Genomic DNA, 22,945 nt, shown 5'->3' on the forward strand with positions numbered 1-22,945 from the left:
TCCTTGTTGCGAGTGGGGGGAGGGGGAGCAAGAGCGGAGCTGCGGGATGTAGAAGAGACCCTAGTGAGAGCCTCATCTATAATGGAGGAGGGGAGGCCCCGTTTCCTGAAGAATGAGGACATCTCTGACGCCCTAGTGTGAAACACCTCATCCCGGGCGCAGATGCGGCGTAGACGGGGGAATTGGGAGTAGGGGATAGACTTTTTTCAGGGGACCGGGTGGGAAGAAGTGTAGTCCAGATAGCTGTGCGAGTCGGTGGGTTTATAGTAAATGTCAGTCACTAATAGTCAGGATGGAACCCGGGTCTCTGGCGCTGTAAGGCAGCAACTCTACCGCTACACCACCGTGCTGCTTCTAATATTCTGGTTGGAGGTCGGAGTGATTTGTGAATCAGAGCTCCCTCAATAGCTCCAGTTACTGTATATAGTATCAGCCACGACTACAATCCTCTGAAAGCTGTGCCTCACCGTTTCTAATAATTCCCATCTCCAATTTTCATCACTGTCACCGTACCTCCTGTCGCCTTGGCTGCACACACTGATTATCTCCTTCAATCTCCACCTTCTTGTTCTTCAAGACATGGCTTAAAACTGTGCAGGAGGGAACTGCAGATGCTGGTTTACACCGAAGATAGACGCAAAATGCTGGAGGAACTCAGCGGGACAGGCAGCATCTCTTGGAGAGAAGGGATGGGTGACGTTTTGGGTCGAGACCCTTCTTCAGACCGAGAGTGGAGACATGGAGATATGGAAGGGTAAGGTGTGAAAACGACAGATCAAAGGGGACGAAGTTCAAGGAAAATGTAGAATAGATCATTGTTAGTGAGGGGATGTTGACAAAGAGGCATGCAAAGATTAAATGTTTAAAACTTATTTCTTTACCAGCTGCCAAGTAATGATAGAGTATGTGGTTCAGTGTTATATTTGTCTATCACTGCCTTTTCACATTTCAGGGAGACATACAGATGGGACCTATCGAAGGTATTTATTCACAAAATGCTGGAGTAACTCAGCAGGTCAGGCAGCATCTCAGGAGAGAGGGAATGGGTGACGTTTCGGGTCGAGACCCTTCTTCAGAAGAAGGGTCTCGACCCAAAAGGTCACCCATTCCTTCTCTCCTGAGATGCTGCCTGACCTGCTGAGTTACTCCAGCATTTTGTGAATAAATACCTTCGATTTGTACCAGCATCTGCAGTTATTTTCTTATACAGATGGGACCTAGATTAGTGTAAGCAATGCAATGGACAAATTGCCCATTTCTATTTAATATTCAGAGGCTCTCCTTTGTAGCAGCTGAATGCCAAATCTTACCCGAAGAGTGATGAGTTCTTGATATATGGTGTCTATATCTTGGATTAGAGAGAGTGCAGCCGATACCTTCTTCAGGCATTCTCTACATTTAGTCAGTTCTCGGAGGAGATCTTGCCAGCAAGCTTCAACAACCTGCTGTCTGTAGAAAAACAAAAGGTTTCAATTGCTAAGCTGACATCCACGTTGCCTCTCCTTTCCACTTGTCCTTGGGGGGGGGGGGGGGGGGGGGGAGGGGGGGGCACACATCTTCTCCTGAAAAAATGTTGTCTGACCCAATGAACACACAACCTCCCTCGCCTCAGCCCAGCCCAGTGCCCAACTCTCCTGGAAACTGAAAAGATACCTCTAAACCCACTCAGTCCCCGAGTGGAAGGAACTGCAGATGCCAGTTTACACCAATAGACAATAGACAATAGGTGCAGGAGGAGGCCATTCGGCCCTTCGAGCCAGCACCGTCATTCAATGTGATCATGGCTGATCATTCTCAATCAGTACCCCGTTCCTGCCTTCTCCCCATACCCCCTGACTCCGCTATCCTTAAGAGCTCTATCTAGCTCTCTCTTGAATGTATTCAGAGAATTGGCCTCCACTGCCTTCTGTAGGCAGAGAATTCCACAGATTCACAACTCTCTGACTGAAAAAGTTTTTCCTCGTCTCTGTTCTAAATGGCCTACCCCTTATTCTTAAACTGTAGCCCCTTGTTCTGGACTCCCCCAACATTGGGAACATGTTTCCTGCCTCTAACGTGTCCAACCCTGTAATAATCTTATACGTTTCGATAAGATCTCCTCTCATCCTTCTAAATTCCAGTGTATACAAGCCAAGCCTACAAAGATAGACACAGATTGCTGGAATAACTTAGCGGGTCAGGCAGCATCCCTGGAGGGAAGGAATAGGTGACGTTTTGGGTTGAGACCCTTCTTCGGGTTGACAGTCAGGAGCGAGGGTGACTAGAGGCATGAAATGGTACAGAACCAATCAGTGCAGGCACCGATGACTCAGGAAAGGTGGAGCCCACAATGGTCCATTGTTGGCTGTGGAAGAGGAGATAACAAAGGGGAAACTAGCAGGATAACCAGCGTTGGGGAGGGAGAGAGGGAAAGTAAGGGTTACTTGAAATTAGAGAGATCAATGTTCAATCTGCTGGGTTTTAAACTGCACAGGCAAAATATGAAGTGCTGTTCCACCAATTTGTGATAGCCTCACTCTGACAATGAAGGAGGCCCATGACAGAAAGGTCAGGAGAGGAATGGGAGGGGGCGTTCAACTGTTTGGCAACTCAGAGATCACATGGGCCAAGGCAGACTGAGCGAAATGATTGCCGAGCCTGCGTTTGATACGAGTCCACACTGAGAACAGCGGATACAGTAGATGAGGTTGGAGGAGGTGCAGGTGAACCTCTGCCTCACTTGATAGGTCAGTCGGGGTCCATGGACGGAGTGGAGCGAGGAGGTATAGGGACAGGTGTTGCATCTCCTGCAGATGCTGGGGAAAGTACCTGGGGAGGGGGTGGTTTGGGTGGGAAGGGATGAGTTGACCAGGGAGTTGCGGAGGGAACGGTCTCTGCGGAAGGCGGAAAGGGGTGGAGATGGATAGATGTGGCTAGTGGTGGGATCCCATTGGAGGTGGCGAAAATGTCGGAGGATGATGTGTTGTGTGCGACGGCTGATGGGGTGAAAGGTGAGGACTAGGGGACTCTGTTGCGACTGGGGGGAGGGGGAGCAAGGGCGGGACTACGGGATACCGAGGAGACACGAGTGAGGGCCTCAACTGTGATAGAAGAGGGGACCCCCATTCCCTAAAGAACGAGGACATCTTGGATGTCCTGGCATGGAACATCTCGCCTTGGGTGCAAATGTGGCGGAGACAAAGGAATTGGGAATAGGCGATAGAGCTTCACAGGAGGCAGGGTGGGAAGAATTAGAAACATAGAAACATAGAAAATAGGTGCAGGAGTAGGCCATTCGGCCCTTCGAGCCTACGCCGCCATTCAATATGATCATGGCTGATCATCCAACTCAGTATCCCGTACCTGCCTTCTCTCCATACCCTGATCCCTTTAGCCACAAGGGCCACATCTAACTCCCTCTTAAATATAGCCAATTGTAGTCTACATAGCTGTGGGAATCAGTAGGTCTGTAATAGACATCAGCCAATAGTCTTTCCCCTGTGGTAGAGGCGGTGAGATCAAGAAAGGGGAGGGAGGTATTGAAGTGAATTTTTAGTGCAGGATGAAAATTGGTGGTGAAGTTAATGAAGTCCATGAGTTCTGCATGGGTGCAGAAGGTGGCAGAGATAGAGTTGAGGGATAGGGCCAGTGTACGCCTGGAACAGGGATTGTTGGACGTACCCTGCAAAGAGGCAGGCATAGCTGAGGCCCATATGGGTGCCCATAGCTATGCCTATGATTTGGAGGAAGTGGGATGAGTCGAAGGAGAAGTTGTTGAGAGTGAGAGTTGAGAGTTGAGAATGAGAGGGCGGCACGGTGGCGCAGCGGTAGAGTTGCTGCCTTACAGCAAATGCAGCGCCGGAGACTCGGGTTCGATCCTGACTACGGGCGCCGTTTGTACGTTCTCCCCGTGACCTGCGTGGGGTTTCTCCGAGATCTTCGGTTTCCTCCCACACTCCAAAGACGTACAGGTATGTAGGTTAATTGACAGGGTAAAATGTAGAAATTGTCCCTAGTGTGTGTAGGATAGTGTTAATGTGCGGGGATCGCTGGGCGGCGGGGACTCGGTGGGCCGAAGGGCCTGTTTCCGCGCTGTATCTCTAAAAAAAAGGACCAGCTCCATTAAGCAGAGGCAAGTGTTCACAGAGGGGAAACTGGCTGGTTCTGCATTTGAGATAGAAACGGAGGACAAAGGTATCTGGTTGGATGATTGGCTATGGCAAACCACAGCTGAAGTAACTCAATCTTACCTCTTCACTATCTCAGCCCTGCCGTGGTAATTCTCTCTCTCGATGACCTGACCCATTTCGACCAGGTCCTTAAACCGCTGCCCCATGGCAAGCACATCTGTAGTGATGGCCTCCAGCCTCTTGGTGGCAGCCTCGGCCTCCTGCGTGGACTCCGCGTAGACGGTCTGCTTGCCGAGCACCGCTCTCATCTGGCTGAGGTACGACTCCCTCAGCATGGCCTTCTTCTGGAACCTCTGCACCAGCTGCTCCAGACGCTCCAGCCTCAGCATCTCCCGCTGCAGCGCCTTCTCCCGCGCCGACTCCGACTTCTCCAGGCGGCTCCAGAGCCTCTCAATGTCACTCAGCGCCTTCCCCTCTGGGGGCACGTACTGCCGCATGTTATTGGCTCTTTGTCTTGTCCTGATGTTGAAGAGCTGAGCCTCGATGATCCCCCGCTCCTGGTACTTGGGCGGTTTCACCACAGTGCGGTAAACTTTGAAGTCTGCCATCAGTCTCTGCATGCCGCTCAGCGAGTTAGGGAAACGCCGGTCATTCAACTCCCTGGTCTTTTCTCTGATCCAGTCGAGCAGATCTGACACCAGCGTCTGATACTCACGTTTGAGAGCTTCAATCTCCTGCAGGAGATCCACAATCTGTGCACGGAAGAGAAGCCAAAATTGTCTCAAATTAAACCATGCGTGATTACATTCATCATCGGGGGGAGACCAGGAGTCATCAGCTCAAATGGGACCCATCATGGACCGTCGAGGCTGTTCATTTATCAGGTTGGGAATCTCCAGAGAATTACATAGAAAATTCAATATATTTTCACATTCACAAGTTACCGCAGTAGAATTCGGCCCATGGATTCCACCGCCATTCAATCATTGCTGATCTCTGCCTCCTAATCCCATTTTCCTGCCCTCTCCCCATAACCCTTGACACCCGATCTAATCAAGAATTTGTCTATCTCTGCCTTAAAAGTATCCATTGACTTGGCCTCCACAGATTTCAACACCATAGTCCCCAGCAGACCGGCTGAGAAGCTGCTGGAACTGGGGCTTAGCACCCCTCTGTGTGCCTGGGTCCTGGACTTTCTCACTACCAGGCCCCAAGTGGTCAAGATGGGGGAACATACATCTAGCCCCCTCACCCTGAACATAGGACCCCCCCCCAGGGTTCCGTCCTTAGCCCCCTACTGTACTCCCTGTACACACATGACTGTGGGGCCAGGTTCAGCTCAAACTCCATCGTCAAGTTTGCTGATGACACTGTGGTGGTGGGCCGGATCTCCAACAACGATGAGAAGGCCTACCGGGAGGAGGTGGCTGATCTGGCACTCTGGTGTCAGGACAATAGTCTCCTCTTGAATGTCACTAAAACTAAGGAGCTGAATGTGGACTTTAGAAGGGCTCAACATCCAAGGACGTACACGCCACTGGAAATAAATCTCTGGCCTTTGTCCAACCGTCGGACTTTCAAAGAAAACATCGGCTGCTTTCACCTATCACCTGCCACGCTTTGGCCTGCATTTCCAGATTCCCCCCGCCCCTTCAAAGACAATCAATCTATGAACTGAAACAAGCCGAAACGTTGCCCACCAATGTTCACCAGTGATGCTGCCTGACCCGCTGAGTTTCTTCAGCACTCAGAGTCCTTTTCAATTTTATCTACTCTAGAAAAAGATGCTTCAACAGGGGCAGCAATATACAATGGTATAAATGAAGGCTTCCTGTTGAAATAAAATACGAAATAAAATACTGAGATCCACCCCCCGATGCTTGATCGCCCCGACGAGGAAAGCCCGACCGCCGGTTACGGGAGTCAAGATGGTCCCGTCAACGGAGGGCTCGAAGCCCCCGACCATCGGAGGACAAAGAAGGGAGAGAATGGACTTTTTTCCGCCTTCCATCACAGTGAGGAATGTGGAGGAGTCGCTGTGGTGGATGCTCGTGTTGAAATGTATTTTCAAGTCTAGTCAAGTTTATTTGTCACATACACATACAAGATGTGCAGTGAAATGAAAGGCCACCCACAGTCCAGCAACAGAGCAATAAAAATAAACAATTACACACCCAATCACAAACCAACACATACAAAACAAAAGAAACATTCGTCACAGTGAGTCTCCTCCAGTCCCCTCCTCACTGTGATGGAAGGCCAGAATGTCTTTTCTCTTCCCCTGCCGTCTTCTCCCGCGGTCAGGCTGTTGAAGTTGCCACGTTCCAGGCCGCGCCGGACGGTGAAAGGTCCGCAGCGTGCCGACCCACACGGGGCGGGCGAAGACGCCGCCGCTGCACGTCGGGGCGGTCGTGGCTCCCGACATTGAAGCTCCCGCCGGGCGGAGAAAATACCGCGGCCTATTTCAGGCCCCTCCGGGCAGTGAAAGGTCCAATGCGGGTTCTATAGACAATAGACAATAGGTGCAGGAGGAGGCTATTCGGCCCTTCGAGCCAGCACCGCCATTCAATGTGATCATGGCTGATCATTCTCAATCAGTACCCCGTTCCTGCCTTCTCCCCATACCCCCTGACTCCGCTATCCTTAAGAGCTCTATCTAGCTCTCTCTTGAATGCATTCAGAGAATTGGCCTCCACTGCCTTCTGAGGCAGAGAATTCCACAGATTCACAACTCTCTGACTGAAAAAGTTTTTCCTCATCTCCGTTCTAAATGGCTCTGTTGCTTTTTATTGGTATGACTGTATGGCAAATGGAATTCCTCGCATGTTGCGAAACATGCTTGGCCAATAAAGTACGATTATGACCTACTCCAGAAGGGATGCTTCAATAGGGTCGGCAATATTCAAATGAAGGCTTCCTGTTGAAATGAAATACTGTTAACAGCTATTTACATTATAGGATTATTTGGCCTACCTTTATAATTCTCTTCTGTCCAGTATGGCCTTGGTGCATTTTGGAGAAGTGGTGGTAATACTGAGAGACATAGGTCATAATGGACTTCTCGTCTGGATGAGGGACAGCAACGTCCTCTGCATCGAGGAGCTTGTGAATGCCCAGTGCTTTCTCCGCAACGTTGAAGGCTTTATTCAGGTTATGCAGTGGGTTGGTTGGTTTCAGGGTCTTGTAGTCCACCAGATCATGTCTGCAGATTATACCAAGAAATTTTAAGCACGTAATGGATCTGCTCAACTCGTCAATAAGCATGGACTCCTCAAGTTCAAAGTGAAATTTTCATCCTTAAGTCATCCTCAGGTGTTTTTCTCTTATTGACCATTGCAGCTCTCAATCTACTGATTCATGCTGTGCACAAGAAGTGGAAGAAAATAACTGCAGGTGCTGGTACAAATCGAAGGTATTTATTCACAAAATGCTGGAGTAACTCAGCAGGTCAGGCAGCATCTCAGGAGAGATGGAGTGGGTGACGTTTCGGGTCGAGAAGAAGGGTCTCGACCCGAAACGTCACCCATTCCTTCTCTCCTGAGATGCTGCCTGACCTGCTGAGTTACTCCAGCATTTTGTGAATAGATGCTTTGTGTTAATGTGCTTCGAGTGACAGTGACAGGCAATGGAGTGAAAGGCTCAGATGGAGTGGATGTGGACGAGTGTGTGTTGTGAAAGATTGGCTCCTGATGATCAAAGTAACAGTATGAGTGAGGTGAAAGGAAGTTTCAAAACTAGAAACTGAGACTGAAGAAGGGTCTCGACCCGAAACGTCACCCATTCCTTCTCTCCTGAGATGCTGCCTGACCTGCTGAGTTACTCCAGCATTTTGTGAAATAAATACCTTCATGCTGTGTACAAAATCAGCTGGTCTCTGCTAACTATTCCAAGTGGCCATTTTTAGACACAAACTTCCGGCAGGACAGGCAGCATCTCTGGAGAGAAGGCAAGGGTCTCGACTCGAAACGCCACGCATTCCTTCCCCCCAGAGACGCACCCTTTCCAGCTTAACAACCTCTTCTATACAAGGGTGACCAAAACTGAACCAAATGTGGCGTCAACAATGTCCTTGTACATCCATGGTTGAGTCAGGGCAGACACAAAATGCTGGAGTAACTCAGCGGGTCAGGCAGCATCTCGGGAGAGAAGGAATGGGTGACGTTTCGGGTCGAGACTCTTGTTCAGACTGATGTCAGGGGAGGGGGTGGGACAAAGGAAGGATATAGGTGGAGACAGGAAGACAAGTGGGAGAACTGGGAAGGAGAAGGGGGATAGAGAGGGAAAGCAGGGAATATCTGATGTTAGAGAAGTCAATGTTGATACCGCTGGGGTGTAAACTACCCAAGCGAAATATGAGGTGCTGTTCCTCCAATGTACGCTGGGCCTCACTCTGACAATGGAGGAGGCCCAGGACAGAAAGGTCAGATTGGGAATGGGAGGGGGAGTTAAAGTGCTGAGCCACCGGGAGATCAGGTCCGTTAAGACGGACTGAGCGGAGGTGTTCAGCGAAGCATTCACTGAGCCTGCGCTTGGTCTCACCGATGTATAGAGGTTGACACCTGGAACAGCGGATACAGTAGATGAGATTGGAGGAGGTGCAGGTGAACCTCTGCCTCACCTGGAAAGACTGTTGGGGTCCTTGGATGGAGTCGAGGGGGAGGAAAATGGACATGTGTTGCATCTCCTGCGGTTGCAGGGGAAAGCACCTGGGGAGGGGGTAGTTTGGGTGGGAAGGGACGAGTTGACCAGGGAGTTTTGGAGGGAATGTTCTCTGCAGAAAGCAGAAAGGGGTGGAGATGGGAAGATGTGGTCAGTAGTGGGATCGCGTTGGAGGTGTTGAAAATGTTGGAGGATTATGTGTTGTATGCGACGGCTGATGGGGTGGAAAGTGAGGACAAGGGGGATTCTGTCCTTGTAATGAAATGGAGGAGGGGGAGCAAGAGCGGAGCTGCGGGATATGGAGGAGACCCTAGTGAGAGCCTCATCTATAATGGTAGAGGTGAAGCCCCGTTTCCTAAAGAATGAGGACATCTCCGATGCCCTGGTATGAAACACCTCATCCTGGGCGCAGATGCGGCGTAGACGGAGGAATTGGGAGTAGGGGGATAGAGTCTTTACGGGAAAAGGGTGGGAAGAAGATGGTTGAGTCAGTATTGGTATCTCGAACTATGGTACTCAGCTCAGCGTTATACAGGTGACTGAGTACACAGACTTTGGTTGGGGCAATACAGATGTAGCGGTCCACTTCGAGAGCCTTGGGCAGCCAGTACATTTCAGATGTAAGAATTTGATCGCTCTTTGTGGTATCAATTCAACCATGGGATCTATCGACGCCAAATCCAGCAGCCACGATCAAGAGGTAGTGAAGTCAGAGCTCCAGCTAACCTTTACATGTAGTGGATACAGCGGCTAATTGTGATTATCCCATCCCATCATATCTCTAGACAGTGCGATGGCTTAAATTATATCCATCAGCAATGATGCACAAGGAAAAGCCAATATGTTTCTGCAGAGTAAATGACTTCCAGGTTTCAATAACTACCATGTCCGAGCCTACCTGTGGGAATGAATAATTGCATTGAAGGCCAGTCCGTCATTCCAGCTCGACGAGAAGTTCCGTACGTCAACATTTTCATATCCGTCAGTCTTTCGTTGGCACCAAATCAGCAAAGCCTCCTTGGCAGAACATTTGGCACTGGTGGCCACACACTCATCCTAGAACAGGGGGTTGGCACGTGAACAGACCAATTAATATGTTCCAGTTTGACAAGTGACCCCCCCACCCCTCTCATTTTCACAATCATGAGCTTGGAACTTTGCTTGCAGATGGAATATCTTTTCACTTCTACCCTATCAGCGTCTTGTTTCTGGTAAACCTACAATTACAGTTTAGTTGATTGTCACGTGTACCGAGGTACCGTGAAAATCTTTTGTCCAGTCAGCAGAAAGACAATACATGATTACAATCGAGCCATTTAGTGCAAGGTAAAGCCAGCAAAATCCGATCAAGGATAGTCCGAGGGTCACCAATAAGGTAGATAGTAGTTCAGGACTGTTCTCTAGTTGTGGTAGGATGATTCAGTTGCCTGATAACAGCTGGGAAGAAACAGTCCATGAATCTGGAGGTGTGTGTTTTCACACTTCTATACCTTTTGCCCGTTGGGAGAAGGGAGAAGAGGGAGTGGCCAGGGTGTGACTCGTCCTTGATTATGCTGCTGGCCTTGCCGAGGCAGCGTGAGGTATAAATGGAGTCAGTGGAAGGGAGGTTGGTTTGTGCCATCACGGACCTCATCATATCCGGCGATCTACCCCTCAGTGCCTCCAATCTCATAGTTCCCCAGCCCCGCACGGCCCGATTCTACCTCCTACCCAAAATCCATAAACAGAACTGTCCCGGCAGACCCATTGTCTCTGCCTGCTCATGCCCCACCGAACTTATCTCTACCTACCTCGACTCCATCCTATCCCCCCTGGTTAAATCCCTCCCCACTTACGTCCAAGACACCTCACACGCTCTCCATCTCCTCGATAACTTTCGGTTCCCAGGCCCCCACTCCCTCATCTTCACCATGGATGTCCAGTCACTCTACACTTCCATCCCCCACAAGGATGGTCTCGAAGCCCTCCGGTTCTTCCTCGACCGTAGAACCAGCCAATCCCCATCGACCAACACTCTCCTCTGCCTAGCAGAGCTGGTTCTTACCCTCAACAACTTCTCCTTTGACTCCTCCCACTTCCTCCAAACCAGAGGCGTAGCTATGGGCACTCGCATGGGGCCTAGCTACGCCTGCCTCTTTGTCGGGTACGTTGAACAATCCCTGTTCCAGACGTACACTGGCCCCATCCCCGAACTCTACCTCCGCTACATCGACGACTGCATTGGTGCTACCTCTTGTACCCATGGAGAACTCACTGACTTCATACACTTCACCTCCAATTTCCATCCTGCCCTTAAATATACCTGGACTATCTCTGACATCTCCCTCCCGTTTCTGGACCTCACCATCTCCATCACAGGAGACAGACTAGTGACGGACATTTACTATATACCCACTGACTCGCACAGCTATCTGGACTACACTTCTTCCCACCCGGTCCCCTGCAAAAAGTCCATCCCCTACTCCCAATTCCTCCGTCTACGCCGCATCTGCGCCCGGGATGAGGTGTTTCACACTAGGGCATCAGAGATGTCCTCATTCTTTAGGAAACGGGGCTTCCCCTCCTCCATTATAGATGAGGCTCTCACTAGGGTCTCTTCTACATCCCGCAGCTCCGCTCTTGCTCCCCCTCCCCCCACTCGCAACAAGGACAGAATCCCCCTCGTTCTCACCTTCCACCCCACCAGCGAGCGGATCCAACATATCATCCACCAACATTTCCGTCACCTACAACGGGACCCCACCACTGGCCATATCTTCCCATCCCCTCCCCTCTCTGCGTTCCGCAGAGACCGTTCCCTCCGTAACTCCCTGGTCCACTCGTCCCTTCCTACCCAAACCACCCCAACCCCGGGCACTTTCCCTTGCAACCGCACGAGATGCAACACCTGTCCCTTTACCTCCCCCCTCAACTCCATCCAAGGACCCAAACAGTCTTTCCAGGTGAGACAAAGATTCACCTGCACCTCCTCCAACCTCATCTATTGCATCCGCTGCTCTAGATGTCAACTTATTTACATCGGCGAAACCAAGCGCAGGCTCGGCGATCACTTCGCTGAACACCTGCGCTCGGTCCGCATTAACCAAACTGATCTCCCGGTGGCCGAGCACTTCAACTCCCCCTCCCATTCCCAGTCTGACCTTTCTGTCATGGGCCTCCTCCAGTGCCATAGTGAGGCCCACTGGAAATTGGAGGAACAGCACCTCATATTTCGCCTGGGCAGTTTGCAGCCCAGTGGTATGAACATCGACTTCTCCAACTTTAGATAGTTCCTCTGTCCCTCTCTTCCCCTCCCCCTTCCCAGATCTCACTCTGTCTTCCTGTCTCCACCTATATCCTTCCTGTGTCCCACCCCCCTGACATCAGTCTGAAGAAGGGTCTCGACCCGAAACGTCACCCATTCCTTCTCTCCCGAGATGCTGCCTGACCTGCTGAGTTACTCCAGCATTTTGTGAATAAATAGGTTGGTTTGTGTGATGGTCTGGGCTGCATCGACAATTCGCTGCAATTTCTCGCGGTCTTGGATGGAGCTGTTCCCAAACCAAGCTGTGATGCATCCTGATAAAATGCTTTCTGTGGTGCATCTGTAGAAGATGGTGAGAGTTGTAGGGGACATGCCGAACCTCCTGAGCCTTCTAAGTAGAGACGCCAGTGTGCTTTCTTCCAGACACTTCCAGAGAGGCTGCCTTCAACTTTCCCACCAAACATCTGACAGGGCAGCAAATATGGCATTTGTGTTTCATAAACACTTTAAGAAAATTAGGATTAAGAAGGGTGGAGTTTGCAGATCCTACATCAGACCATCAGACCATCAGACCACGGTGGTGCAGCGGTAGAGCTACTGCCTTCCAGGGCCAGAGACCCGGGTTTGATCCTGAGTACGGGTGCTGTCTGTACGGAGTTTGTACGATCCCTCCGTGGGTTTTCTCCCAGATCTTCGGTTTCCTCCCACACTCCAAAGACGTGCAGGTTTGTAGGTTAATTGGCTTGGTTATAAATGTAACAAAATTGTCCCTAGTGTGTGTAGGATAGTGTTAATGTGCAAGGATCGCTGGTGGTCGGTGTGGACTCGGAGGGCCATAGGGCCTGTTTCCACGCTGTACCTCCAAACTAAACAAACCAAAATAAAACTAAAGTGGGGCAGTTTTGCCTTACCTCTTCAACTGTGATGGAGGCAATTTGGAAGCGGAGAATGATCATCCAGATCAGACCCAAGATCAGGGTGCGGTCACCATCCACAACATTTTCAGGTCCAATCAGTTTCACGTTTATCTGTGCACAGGGGAGACAACATGATTTCAATACCCTGGGTTGATGCTCATACATAACATCCCAGCAACAATTCCAGCAACATTAAATCCATTCAGATGAATGCACTTCCCACCTGTACGGAGTCTGTACGGAGTTTGTACGTTCTCCCCGTGACCTGCGTGGGTTTTCTCCGAGATCTTCGGTTTCCTCCCACACTCCAAAGACATACAGGTATGTAGGTTAATTGACTGGGTAAATGTATAAAAAAATTGTCCCTAGTGTGTGTAGGATAGTGTTAATGTGCGGGGATCGCTGGGCGGCGCGGACCCGGTGGGCCGAAGGGCCCGTTTCCGCACTGTATCTCTAAAAAAAAAAATCTTACAGTCCATATACTTGTCAGTCTTGCGTCTTGTTGGGATACAGGTTTCTATCACCACTCTTTCAGGAAATGATTTAGTTTAGTTTAGTTTAGAGATACAGCGCGAAAACAGGCCCTTTCGGCCCACCGGGTCCGCGCCGACCAGCGATCCCCGCACATTAACACTATCCTACACCCACAAGGGACAATTTTTACATTTGCCCAGCCAATTAACCTACAAACCTGTGTCTTTGGAGTGTGGGAGGAAACCGAAGGTCTCGGAGAAAACCCACGCAGGTCACGGGGAGAACGTACAAACTCCGTACAGACGGCGCCCGTAGTCGGGATCGAACCTGAGTCTCCGGCACTGCATTCGCTGTAAGGCAGCAACTCTACCGCTGTGCCACCGTGCCGCCTTGTACTTTAAAGGCACCATACTTCTTTAAGGTGGATGCAGCAGCAGCACCCGTAGTGGGGATGGAACCCGGGTCTCCGGCGTTTTATTCGCTGTAAGGCAGCAACTCTACCGCTGCACCACCGTGACTGCCCAGATCTTGACCCTTACAACTTTCCTCAACTTAGGACTCTGAACATACACCATGTCGAGGGGAAGACCTTTAGAAACATTGTGTCTCAGGGATTCACAGTAATAATAATCAAATGCTTTTCCTTATTAGATATAATTTCATGCAAGTAAACTGATTTTCACAGTCGATTTTCTTATCTGAACTCTATATTGTATATAGACACAAAATACTGGAGTAACTCAACAGGCCAGGCAGCAACTCTGGAGAGAAGGAATGGGTGACATTTTGGGTCGAGGCCCTTCTTCAGACTGAAAGTCAGGGGAGAGGGAGACATCGAGATATGGAAGGGTAAGGTGTGAAAACACAGGTCAAATGGGATGGATGATCATGGAAAATGAAGGTATTTATTCACAAAATGCTGGAGTAACTCAGCAGGTCAGGCAGCATCTCAGGAGAGAAGGAATGGGTGACGTTTCGGGTCGAGACTATGAAGAATGGTTCATTGTTAGCTGAGGGGAAGGTGACAACGAAGTATACAATCTGAAGAAGGGTCTCGACCTGAAACGTCACCGACTCCTCTCCAGAGACGCTGCCTGTCCCGCTGAGTTACACCAGCATTTTGTGTCTATCTTCGGTGTAAGCCAGCATCTGCAGTCCCTTCCTACACACACTCTACATCGGGACTTAACATCGCCGGCGCGGCTCAGCCGCGGGACGTTTCAGTGCCCGGCGCGGCTCGGCCGCGGGACGTTTCAGTGCCCGGTGCGGCTCGGCCGTGGGACATTTCAGTGCCCGGTGCGGCTCGGCCGCGGGACGTTTCAGTGCCCGGCACGGCTCGGCCGCGGGACGTTTCAGTGCCCGGTGCGGCTCGGCTGCGGGACGTTTCAGTGCCCGGTGCGGCTCGGCTGTGGGACCTAACATCGCCGGCGTGGCTCGGCTGCGGGACGTTTCAGTGCCCGGTGCGGCTCGGCCGCGGGACGCTTCGGTGCCCGGTGCGGCTCGGCCGCTGGACTTAACATCGCCCGGTGCGGCCGCGGGACGTTTCGGTGCCCGGTGCGGCTCGGCCACGGGGCCTTCCATCCCCTTGCGGGGGCTGTGCGTGTCGGTTGCCTCGGTAGGGGTCGAGCTGTCTGTCCGTGGGTGCGGGGGGAGGAGAGGGGAAGTTTTGTTGCCTCCATCACAGTGAGGGGTTGTTTGGAGTCACTGTGATGGATGTTTGTGTTGGGGTCGGGTGTCCTGTGTTCTTTTCTTTTTTTGGTGTGACTGCTGAAATTTCGCTCGGTGTTGTGCCGAGTGACAATAAAGTGTTGTTATGTTATGTTATGTTATGTTATATGTTTACCTTGGTTCTCAAAAAGGCAATGGCAATGCTGTTGTTCTCCAGGTAGTGAACTCTCATTCTCCCTCTGTTGGGTCTCTTTAGTTTCTCTCCCGAGATGAATTCCAGTAGGGTAATGAGGATGATTCCATCTTTCAGCTCAATGTACAAATCATTCACGAAAATCTTCGCCTGGATCAAATACAGACAAAGCAATAGAAAATCAAAAACCTAAAAGCTAAGATACAAAACGATTGAATATAAACCCAACATTACCAAGTCACTGTAAATTTTCCCCAAAAATTACATCAGAGATTTTATATGACATTGTCATCCCTGAACTCAGGGCAATCCATATAATCTTTAGAACAAGATGATTTCAGTATAAGAGTAAAGAGGTTCTTCTGCAGTTGTATAGGGCCCTGGTAAGACCACATCTGGCATATTGTGTACAGTTTTGGTCTCCTAATTTGAGGAAGGACATCCTTGTAATTGAGGCAGTGCAGCGTAGGTTCACAAGATTGATCCCTGGGATGGCGGGACTGTTATATGAGGAAAGATTGAAAATACTAGGCTTGTATTCACTGGAGTTTAGAAGGATGGGAGGGGATTTTATAGAAACATATAAAATTGTAAAAGGACAGGACAAGCTAGATGCAGGAAAAATGTTCCCAATGTTGGGGGAGTCCAGAACCAGGGGCCACAGTCTTAGAATAAAGGGGAGGCCATTTAAAACTGAGGTGAGAAGGAACTTTTTCACCCAGAGAGTTGTGAATTTGTGGAATTCTTTGCCACAGAGGGCAGTGGAGGCCAAATCACTGGATGAATTTAAGAGAGAGTTCGATAGAGCTCTGGGGGCTGGTGGAATCAAGGGATATGGGGAGAAGGCAGGCACGGGTTACTGATTGTGGATGATCAGCCCTGATCACAATGAATGGCGGTGCTGGCTCGAAGGACCAAATGGCCTCCTCCTGCACCTATTTTCTATGTTTCTATGTTTAATCTCTTCCCATCACTCCCAAACTTCCCATCTGTCATGGATTCCAGTCATCCCTTTAAACTCTTCTCACCGTCTCGACCTGAAAAGTAATAAAGACTCAAGGTGCTGAATGTCTTTTTCTCTTCACATTCTAAAATGAGCAGAAAGATATGATCAAATTTTAGAGTCCTAAGAATCTAAACCTATCTTTAGCTTTCTATTTTTTTTCCCAGTATGGAATGCCAACATTTCATTAATCATGTACAAGATGTAGACGTAAATCTTGAGCAGATTAAGCTTGGTGGCGTGTCGGAATGAACTGTAGATGCTAAAGAGTTACCACCCTCTGACTAAAGACATTCCTCCTCATCTCAATAGACAATAGACAATAGGTGCAGGAGGAGGCCATTCGGCCCCTCAAACCAGCACCGCCATTCAATATCATGGCTGATCATTCTCAATCGGTACCCCGTTCCTGCCTTCTCCCCATACCCCCTGACTCCGCTATCCTTAAGAGCTCTATCTAGCTCTCTCCTTCCTAAAAGAACGCCCTTTAATTCTGAGGCTGTGACCTCTAGTCCAAGACTCTCCCACTAGTTGAAACATCCTCTCCACATCCACTCTATCCAAGCCTTTCACTATTCTGTATTTTCAATGAGGTCCCACCTTCCCCCCCCCCCTCCCCCTTTACTCTTTAGAGGTTTCCTCAGAGGTTTGAGGAGATTTGGCACACGACTGAGTCCTTCATCAAACATCTATGGGTGTAGCATAGAGAGGATACTGACTGATTGCAACCCAGCCTGGTTCAGAAATACAAACACTCAATAATGAAGAAGGTTGCAGAAAGTGGTGGACATTGCCCAGCCCATCACGGATATGGTACTCAATGGGTTTGTTTTTTATTGCACACAGCTCAGCAAGGCTATCCCAGTACATAGACACAATCACTCTGGTCAGTATAGTCTGCACAGAACAGCCCACTGAGTCGAGGTGCAGGAGGTGCTATTTTGGTGCCATTTTACAGTTCCAGCTGCACACCTCCAGATTCAGGGACAGTGTTATCGGGCAACTGAACCATCCTACCACAACCAGAGAGCAGTGCTGAACTACTGTCTACCTCATTGGTGATCCTTGGACTAGCCTTGATTGAACGTTGCTGGCTTTACCTTGCACCAAACGTTATTCCCTTATCATGTACTGTATCTGTACACTGTAAATGGTTCTATTTGTAATCATGTATTGTCTTTCTGTTGACTGGATAGCACGCAACAAAAGCTTTTCACTGTACCTCGGTACACGTGACAATAGACTGAACTAAAGTCTGGCCGAAAAGACCCAATGCAGCCATTGCAAGACGTACAGGTATGTAGGTTAATTGGCTGGGCAAATGTAAAAATTGTCCCTAGTGGGTGTAGGATAGTGTTAGTGTGCGGGGATCGCTGGGCGGCGCGGACCCGGTGGGCCGATGGGCCTGTTTCTGCGCTGTATCTCTAAATCTAAATCTTAAAAAAATCCCAATCGTCCCGCGACCTGATGTCTCTCTCCACGCCTGGCCTTCGTCAGCCCTTGTTCCCCAGGGAGTACCTCCTGGCAGCCGACCTGGAGGGTGCGGAAGGCAAAACTGCCCTGGTTCCGCTCACCGGGGCCTTTGTCCAGCGACCGTCACTGCCTCCCTCCACCCCTTCCCTGATTCCCGATCCCCGGGGGTGAGCAGGGGCCTGGCTCGGCAGCCTTCCCTCTCCAGCTGAGCCAGGCCTGCGGTTGGGATGCAGCTGCAGCTCATCGGGGCGCTGGGCCGAGCCCCAGGGCGCTGCAGGGCCTCCAGCGGCCCTCTCCACCATCAAGGCCCTGCACTCCCTCACCCCGCCGCTCCGCTCCACTTACCGGCCCTCTGTCCAACTCCATCCTCAGGGTGAGCAGAGGCCGGGTTCAGCAGCAACCTCTCCAGGCTGGTTCCCATGGCCACGGCAGCGAGCCAGGTCGCGGCCTGTCAGGAAGCGACCTTCTGCCACCTGGCCCGTCGGGATCTCCCAACATCTTGGAGATCTACAGGAAGCACTGCCACAAGGATCCAGCTAATGTACATCCAAGCTAATGTACATCCAAGCTAACGTACATCCAAGCTAATGTGTTTCCAAGCTAATCTTTCCTTAAACAATATGTGGATATGGTAACTCAAATTTCACTGTACCTTAATTGGTACATGTGACAATAAATTGACCTTGAAACCTTGAACCTTGATAGTCCAACTCTAGGAGGGACCATAATGGACCTTGTATTGGGAAACAAGCTTGGCCACGTGACTGGTTTTAACGATGGAAGAGCATTTTGGAGATCGTGATCACAACTCCATTGGTTTTAATGTAAAGACCAAGAACTGCAGATGCTGGCGAATAGACAAAAAGACACCAAGTGCTGGTGTGACTCAGCAGGTCAAAGAAGAAGTCTCGTCCCGAAACCTCACCTCGCCAAGTACTCCAGCGATGCTGCCTGACCTGCTGAATTACTCCTTTTGACCGTCGGTTTTAAGGCTGTTTTGATTAGGGATTGGTTGGATGTTGGGGGAAGGTTCTTAATTCGGGCAAAGTAACATCATTAGGCAGGAGCTGGGGAGGGTAGATTGGGAGCAGTTGTTATTGGGTAAATTCAGAGCTGACATGTTGGAGTTGTTTAAAGGCCAGATGATCAAAATGCAGGATCAGCATGTTCCAGTAAGGTGAAGGGATAAGGACGGCATGGTAAGGGAACTGTGGATGATTAAGGAAGTTGTGCACTTGGTCCAGATGAAAAAGGAAGCGTATGTCAGGTTTAAGAAGGTGGCATCAGAATATATTATGTGGCATTCAAGAGAGAGCTAGATAGAGCTCTTAAGGATAGCGGAGTCAGGGGTTACGGGGAGAAGGCAGGAACGGGGTACTGATTGAGAATGATCAGCCATGATCACATTGAATGGCGGTGCTGGCTCGAAGGGCCGAATGGCCTCCTCCTGCACCTATTGTCTATTGGAATATAAAGCAAATAGGAAAACATTTAAGTGGGTGTTTAGAAGGACCAAAAGAGGCCATGAAATGTCAACGGTGACTCAGGTTAAGGAAGATCCCAAGGCTTTATATATGTACTAGACCAAGTGGACCCGTTGGAGCCAAACCTCTCCTGCATTGGTGCAGCACCCTCTCCTCCCCCACTCCCCCCTCCCCCCCACTCCAGCCCCCTCAACCCCCCTTCCCCTCCCCCCCACTCCATCCCCCTCAACCCCCCCTTATCATCCCACCTCCCCCCTCCCCCTCCCTCCCTCCCTCCCTCGGCGATAGATTTAAACTTTAAAATGTGAATAACTTAAAAAATATAACACCGATTTCAATGAAACTTCTTCCATTAGCACCAAAGGGACGACGGTGAGTAAGGTGGGCCTAAAATTGTCGCGCCATCGTGTACCGTTTTGGCTGCAGTTCAGGAACAAACAAACAAACAAACGAGAGTTTTAGTGTATAGATGTTAAAAACAAGAGGATGGCTGGGGCGAAATTTAGGACAACTCAAGGATAAAGGAAGGTATCTATGCTTAGAATCGGAGGATGTAGGTGAAGTGCTAAACGAGTACTTTGCATCTGTAATCACCGAGGAGAAGGACTTTGAAGACAGTGTGGGGAATGCAAATATGCCGGGGCAGTTTGAGATGGAGCAGGAGGTGGTGCTGAGACCCTTGAAGAACATTAAGGTGGATAAGTCCCCAGGGCACGAGAGGAGATTGTGGGGGCTTTGACGAGGGTCTTTCTTTCTTCTCCAGCAGAAAAGGTGAGATCCCTGAGAACCTGAGAGTGGGCCCATGGTGTTTAAAAAGGGAAGTAGAGAGAATCTAGGGTACGATAAGTCGGTGAGCCTCACCTCAGTGGCAGGGAGACTATTGGAGCAGAGGGATCTATGAGTACAGGTAGAGTTGTCTGAAAGTAGCACCACAAGCAGATAAAGAAGAATTTTGGTACATTGGTGTCCATCAGTCAGGCCACAAGGTATAGAAGTTGAGACGTTATTTTATAGTAGTTCAATACACTGGCGAGACCGCATTTGGAGTACAGTGTTCAGTTTTGGTCACCCTACTATCGGAAGGATGTCACTCAGCTACAGAGAGTACAGAGAGGATTTGCATCTGAAGGATGTTGCCAGGACTGGAGGACCTGAGTTAGAGGGAAAGATTGTGCAGACTAGGACTTTATTCCTGGGAGCGCGGGAGGCTGAAGAGTGATCTTATAGTCAAGTCAAGTCAATTTTATTTGTATAGCACATTTAAAAACAACCCACGTTGACCAAAGTGCTGTACAACAGTTCAGGTACTAAGAAACGAACATACAATGGCACACAAACATAACAGCACATACATAAACAGGTCACAGCGCCCCCTCAGAGGGCCTCAAGCGCTCAGGAGTAAAAATAGGTTTTGAGCCTGGACTTAAAGGAGTCGATGGAGGGGGCAGTTCTGATGGGTAGAGGGATAGTGTCTTTTACCCAGAGGAGGGGAAATCAAGAACCACAGGTTTAATGTGAGAGGGGTAAGGAACATGAGGGGCCATATTTTCACACAGAAAGTGGTGGGTATATGGAAAGAGCTGCCAGTGGAGGTAGTTGATGACTACCTACATTTAAAAGACATGGATAGATACTTGGATAGGAAAGGTAGAGTTTCATGTTCTTGTTCTATGCCTGCATGAAACTTTGCGAGTCTTCAAGGTACAACAAAAGTCTTTATTACAGTAACTCAATGCTGGCAGCAAGACAACTAAAATGGCTGCAACACCACAATCTGACTGCACACTCCACACACTGTGCACAGACAGAGATAACTAAGTACAAAACATCTCCCTTTGTCCTGTGCAGTGCCACCTGCTGCACGGGAGGAGCAACGGGTCCTCCCACCCCACACAGTCCATCAAACATCACATAGAGCAATATGGGCCGAACGGTAGCAAATGAGACTAGTTTAGATGGGGCACCTTGGTCAGCATGGATGCTTTGGGCCGACGGGGCTGTTTTCATGCTGTTTCACTTTACAATTCCACGCCTATTTCAGCAATGTTCCTTACACATTTCCCCCTTAATATTGGATTCACCAGGTACATGATACTACAGTATCATTCCAAAGGTATGTACATTTCTGGGATTTTGTAAATTATATCGTTTTATTAGCTGCAATACGTGCTGACTGTATTTAAGTGGATATAAATCTGCCATTTATTGCAGTTAATGCCCCATTTATGGAACATGAGTAGTATTGTGTAAATCTGGAGTGCCATAGTTCACGCATATAATCTTATATAATCTCAGTTTCTAGTTTTGAAACTTCCAGTCACCTCACTCATACTGTTACTTTGATCATCAGGAGCCAATCTTTCACAACACACACTCGTCCACATCCACTCCACCTGAGCCTTTCACTCCGTTGTCCGTCACTGTCACTCTAAGCACATTAACACAAAGCATCTATTCACAAAATGCTGGAGTAACTCAGCGGGTCAGGCAGCATCTCAGGAGAGAAGGAATGGGTGACGTTTCGGGGTCGAGACCCTCCTTCTCCACCCGAAACGTCGCCCATTCCTTCTCTCCTGAGATGCTGCCTGACCCCCTGAGTTACTCCAGCATTTTGTGAATAAATACCTTCGATTGGTACCAGCATATATATAACATATAACAACTACAGCATGGAAACAGGCCTGTCCGGCCCTACCAGTCCACGCCGACCATTCTCCCTGACCTAGTCTCATCTACCTGCACTCAGACCATAACCCTCCAATCCCCTCCTATCCATATACCTATCCAATTTACTCTTAAATAATAAAATCGAGCCAGCCTCCACCACTTCCACCGGAAGTCCATTCCATACAGCCACAACCCTCTGAGTAAAGAAGTTCCCCCTCATGTTACCCCTAAACCTTTGTCCCTCAATTCTGAAGCTATGTCCCCTTGTTGGAATCTTCCCCACTCTCTGCAGTTATTTTCTAACACAAAGTATGTTTAAGCTAAGACCTTTTAAGCTAAGAATATCCAAGTAGGCTTAAGTGGTTGCTCCTCGTTTATGAAAGGGAAAAATGACTCAGTCTTTGCTCAGTCTTCTCTTTTCCCTCCTTATCCTGCAGCTTTTCCCAGTTCTCTCCATTAGGTGGATATACAAAACATTGACACACACACATCGTACCAGTTCTGTATAATTGCTGCACACATTAAAAAATAGCAAGCCATTATTTCTTCACCCCATGGTTTGCAGGCTTACCTGGTTTTTCGAAAAAATCTGGTTTATCCAATTGGTGAAAGTTTTTTTCTGCACAGTCATCCGTTGCTGCTGGAGCTCCTTGATGCGGCCCGTCTCAAACCCCTCGTCCATCCTGACCCTAGGATTTTAGATGAGACGCAGTAAAAGGACAGTTACTTCAACAACTTCAACTTCAACAGTGAACAGTAATGCATTTCACCAGTATAATACTCAGCTTGCCACTGGGAATTATTGGCCTTTGTTCATTGTGGTCACTCTATAGTTCTGTCTGTTGAACTCCCAGAGAGAGGAGGAGGAGGAGGAAGAGGAGGAGGAGGAATCGGTGACAAGAAGAGAAACGGCTTTTGGATATTTTCATTTGTCGAAAATATGCAACATTTTCACAGCAACTTTTTAAGTTTAGTTTAATTTAGCTTACAGATACAGCTTGGAAACAAGACCTTCGACCCACCGAGTCCACACCGACCGACAATCACCCCGTAC

At 49.3% G+C, this 22,945-nt stretch overlaps 1 protein-coding gene across 1 annotated transcript in view; it reads right to left on the reverse strand.

Moving 5' to 3' along the window:
• Positions 1-22,573, reverse strand: part of sptbn5 (spectrin, beta, non-erythrocytic 5) — a 183,033-nt gene extending 160,460 nt beyond the window's left edge. The window contains exons 1-7 of the mRNA XM_078406114.1: positions 22,463-22,573; positions 15,247-15,414; positions 12,924-13,040; positions 9,667-9,824; positions 7,083-7,311; positions 4,230-4,861; positions 1,311-1,449 (exon numbers count right to left, since the gene is read on the reverse strand). Coding sequence (XP_078262240.1) covers positions 1,311-1,449; positions 4,230-4,861; positions 7,083-7,311; positions 9,667-9,824; positions 12,924-13,040; positions 15,247-15,414; positions 22,463-22,573 — 1,554 coding nt within the window. The remainder of the gene's footprint in view (positions 1-1,310; positions 1,450-4,229; positions 4,862-7,082; positions 7,312-9,666; positions 9,825-12,923; positions 13,041-15,246; positions 15,415-22,462) is intronic.
• Positions 22,574-22,945: the final 372 nt, after the last annotated feature.

Source organism: Rhinoraja longicauda, chromosome 10 (genome assembly GCF_053455715.1).
Source record: "Rhinoraja longicauda isolate Sanriku21f chromosome 10, sRhiLon1.1, whole genome shotgun sequence".
In the NCBI taxonomy this organism is placed as follows: domain Eukaryota; kingdom Metazoa; phylum Chordata; class Chondrichthyes; order Rajiformes; family Arhynchobatidae; genus Rhinoraja; species Rhinoraja longicauda.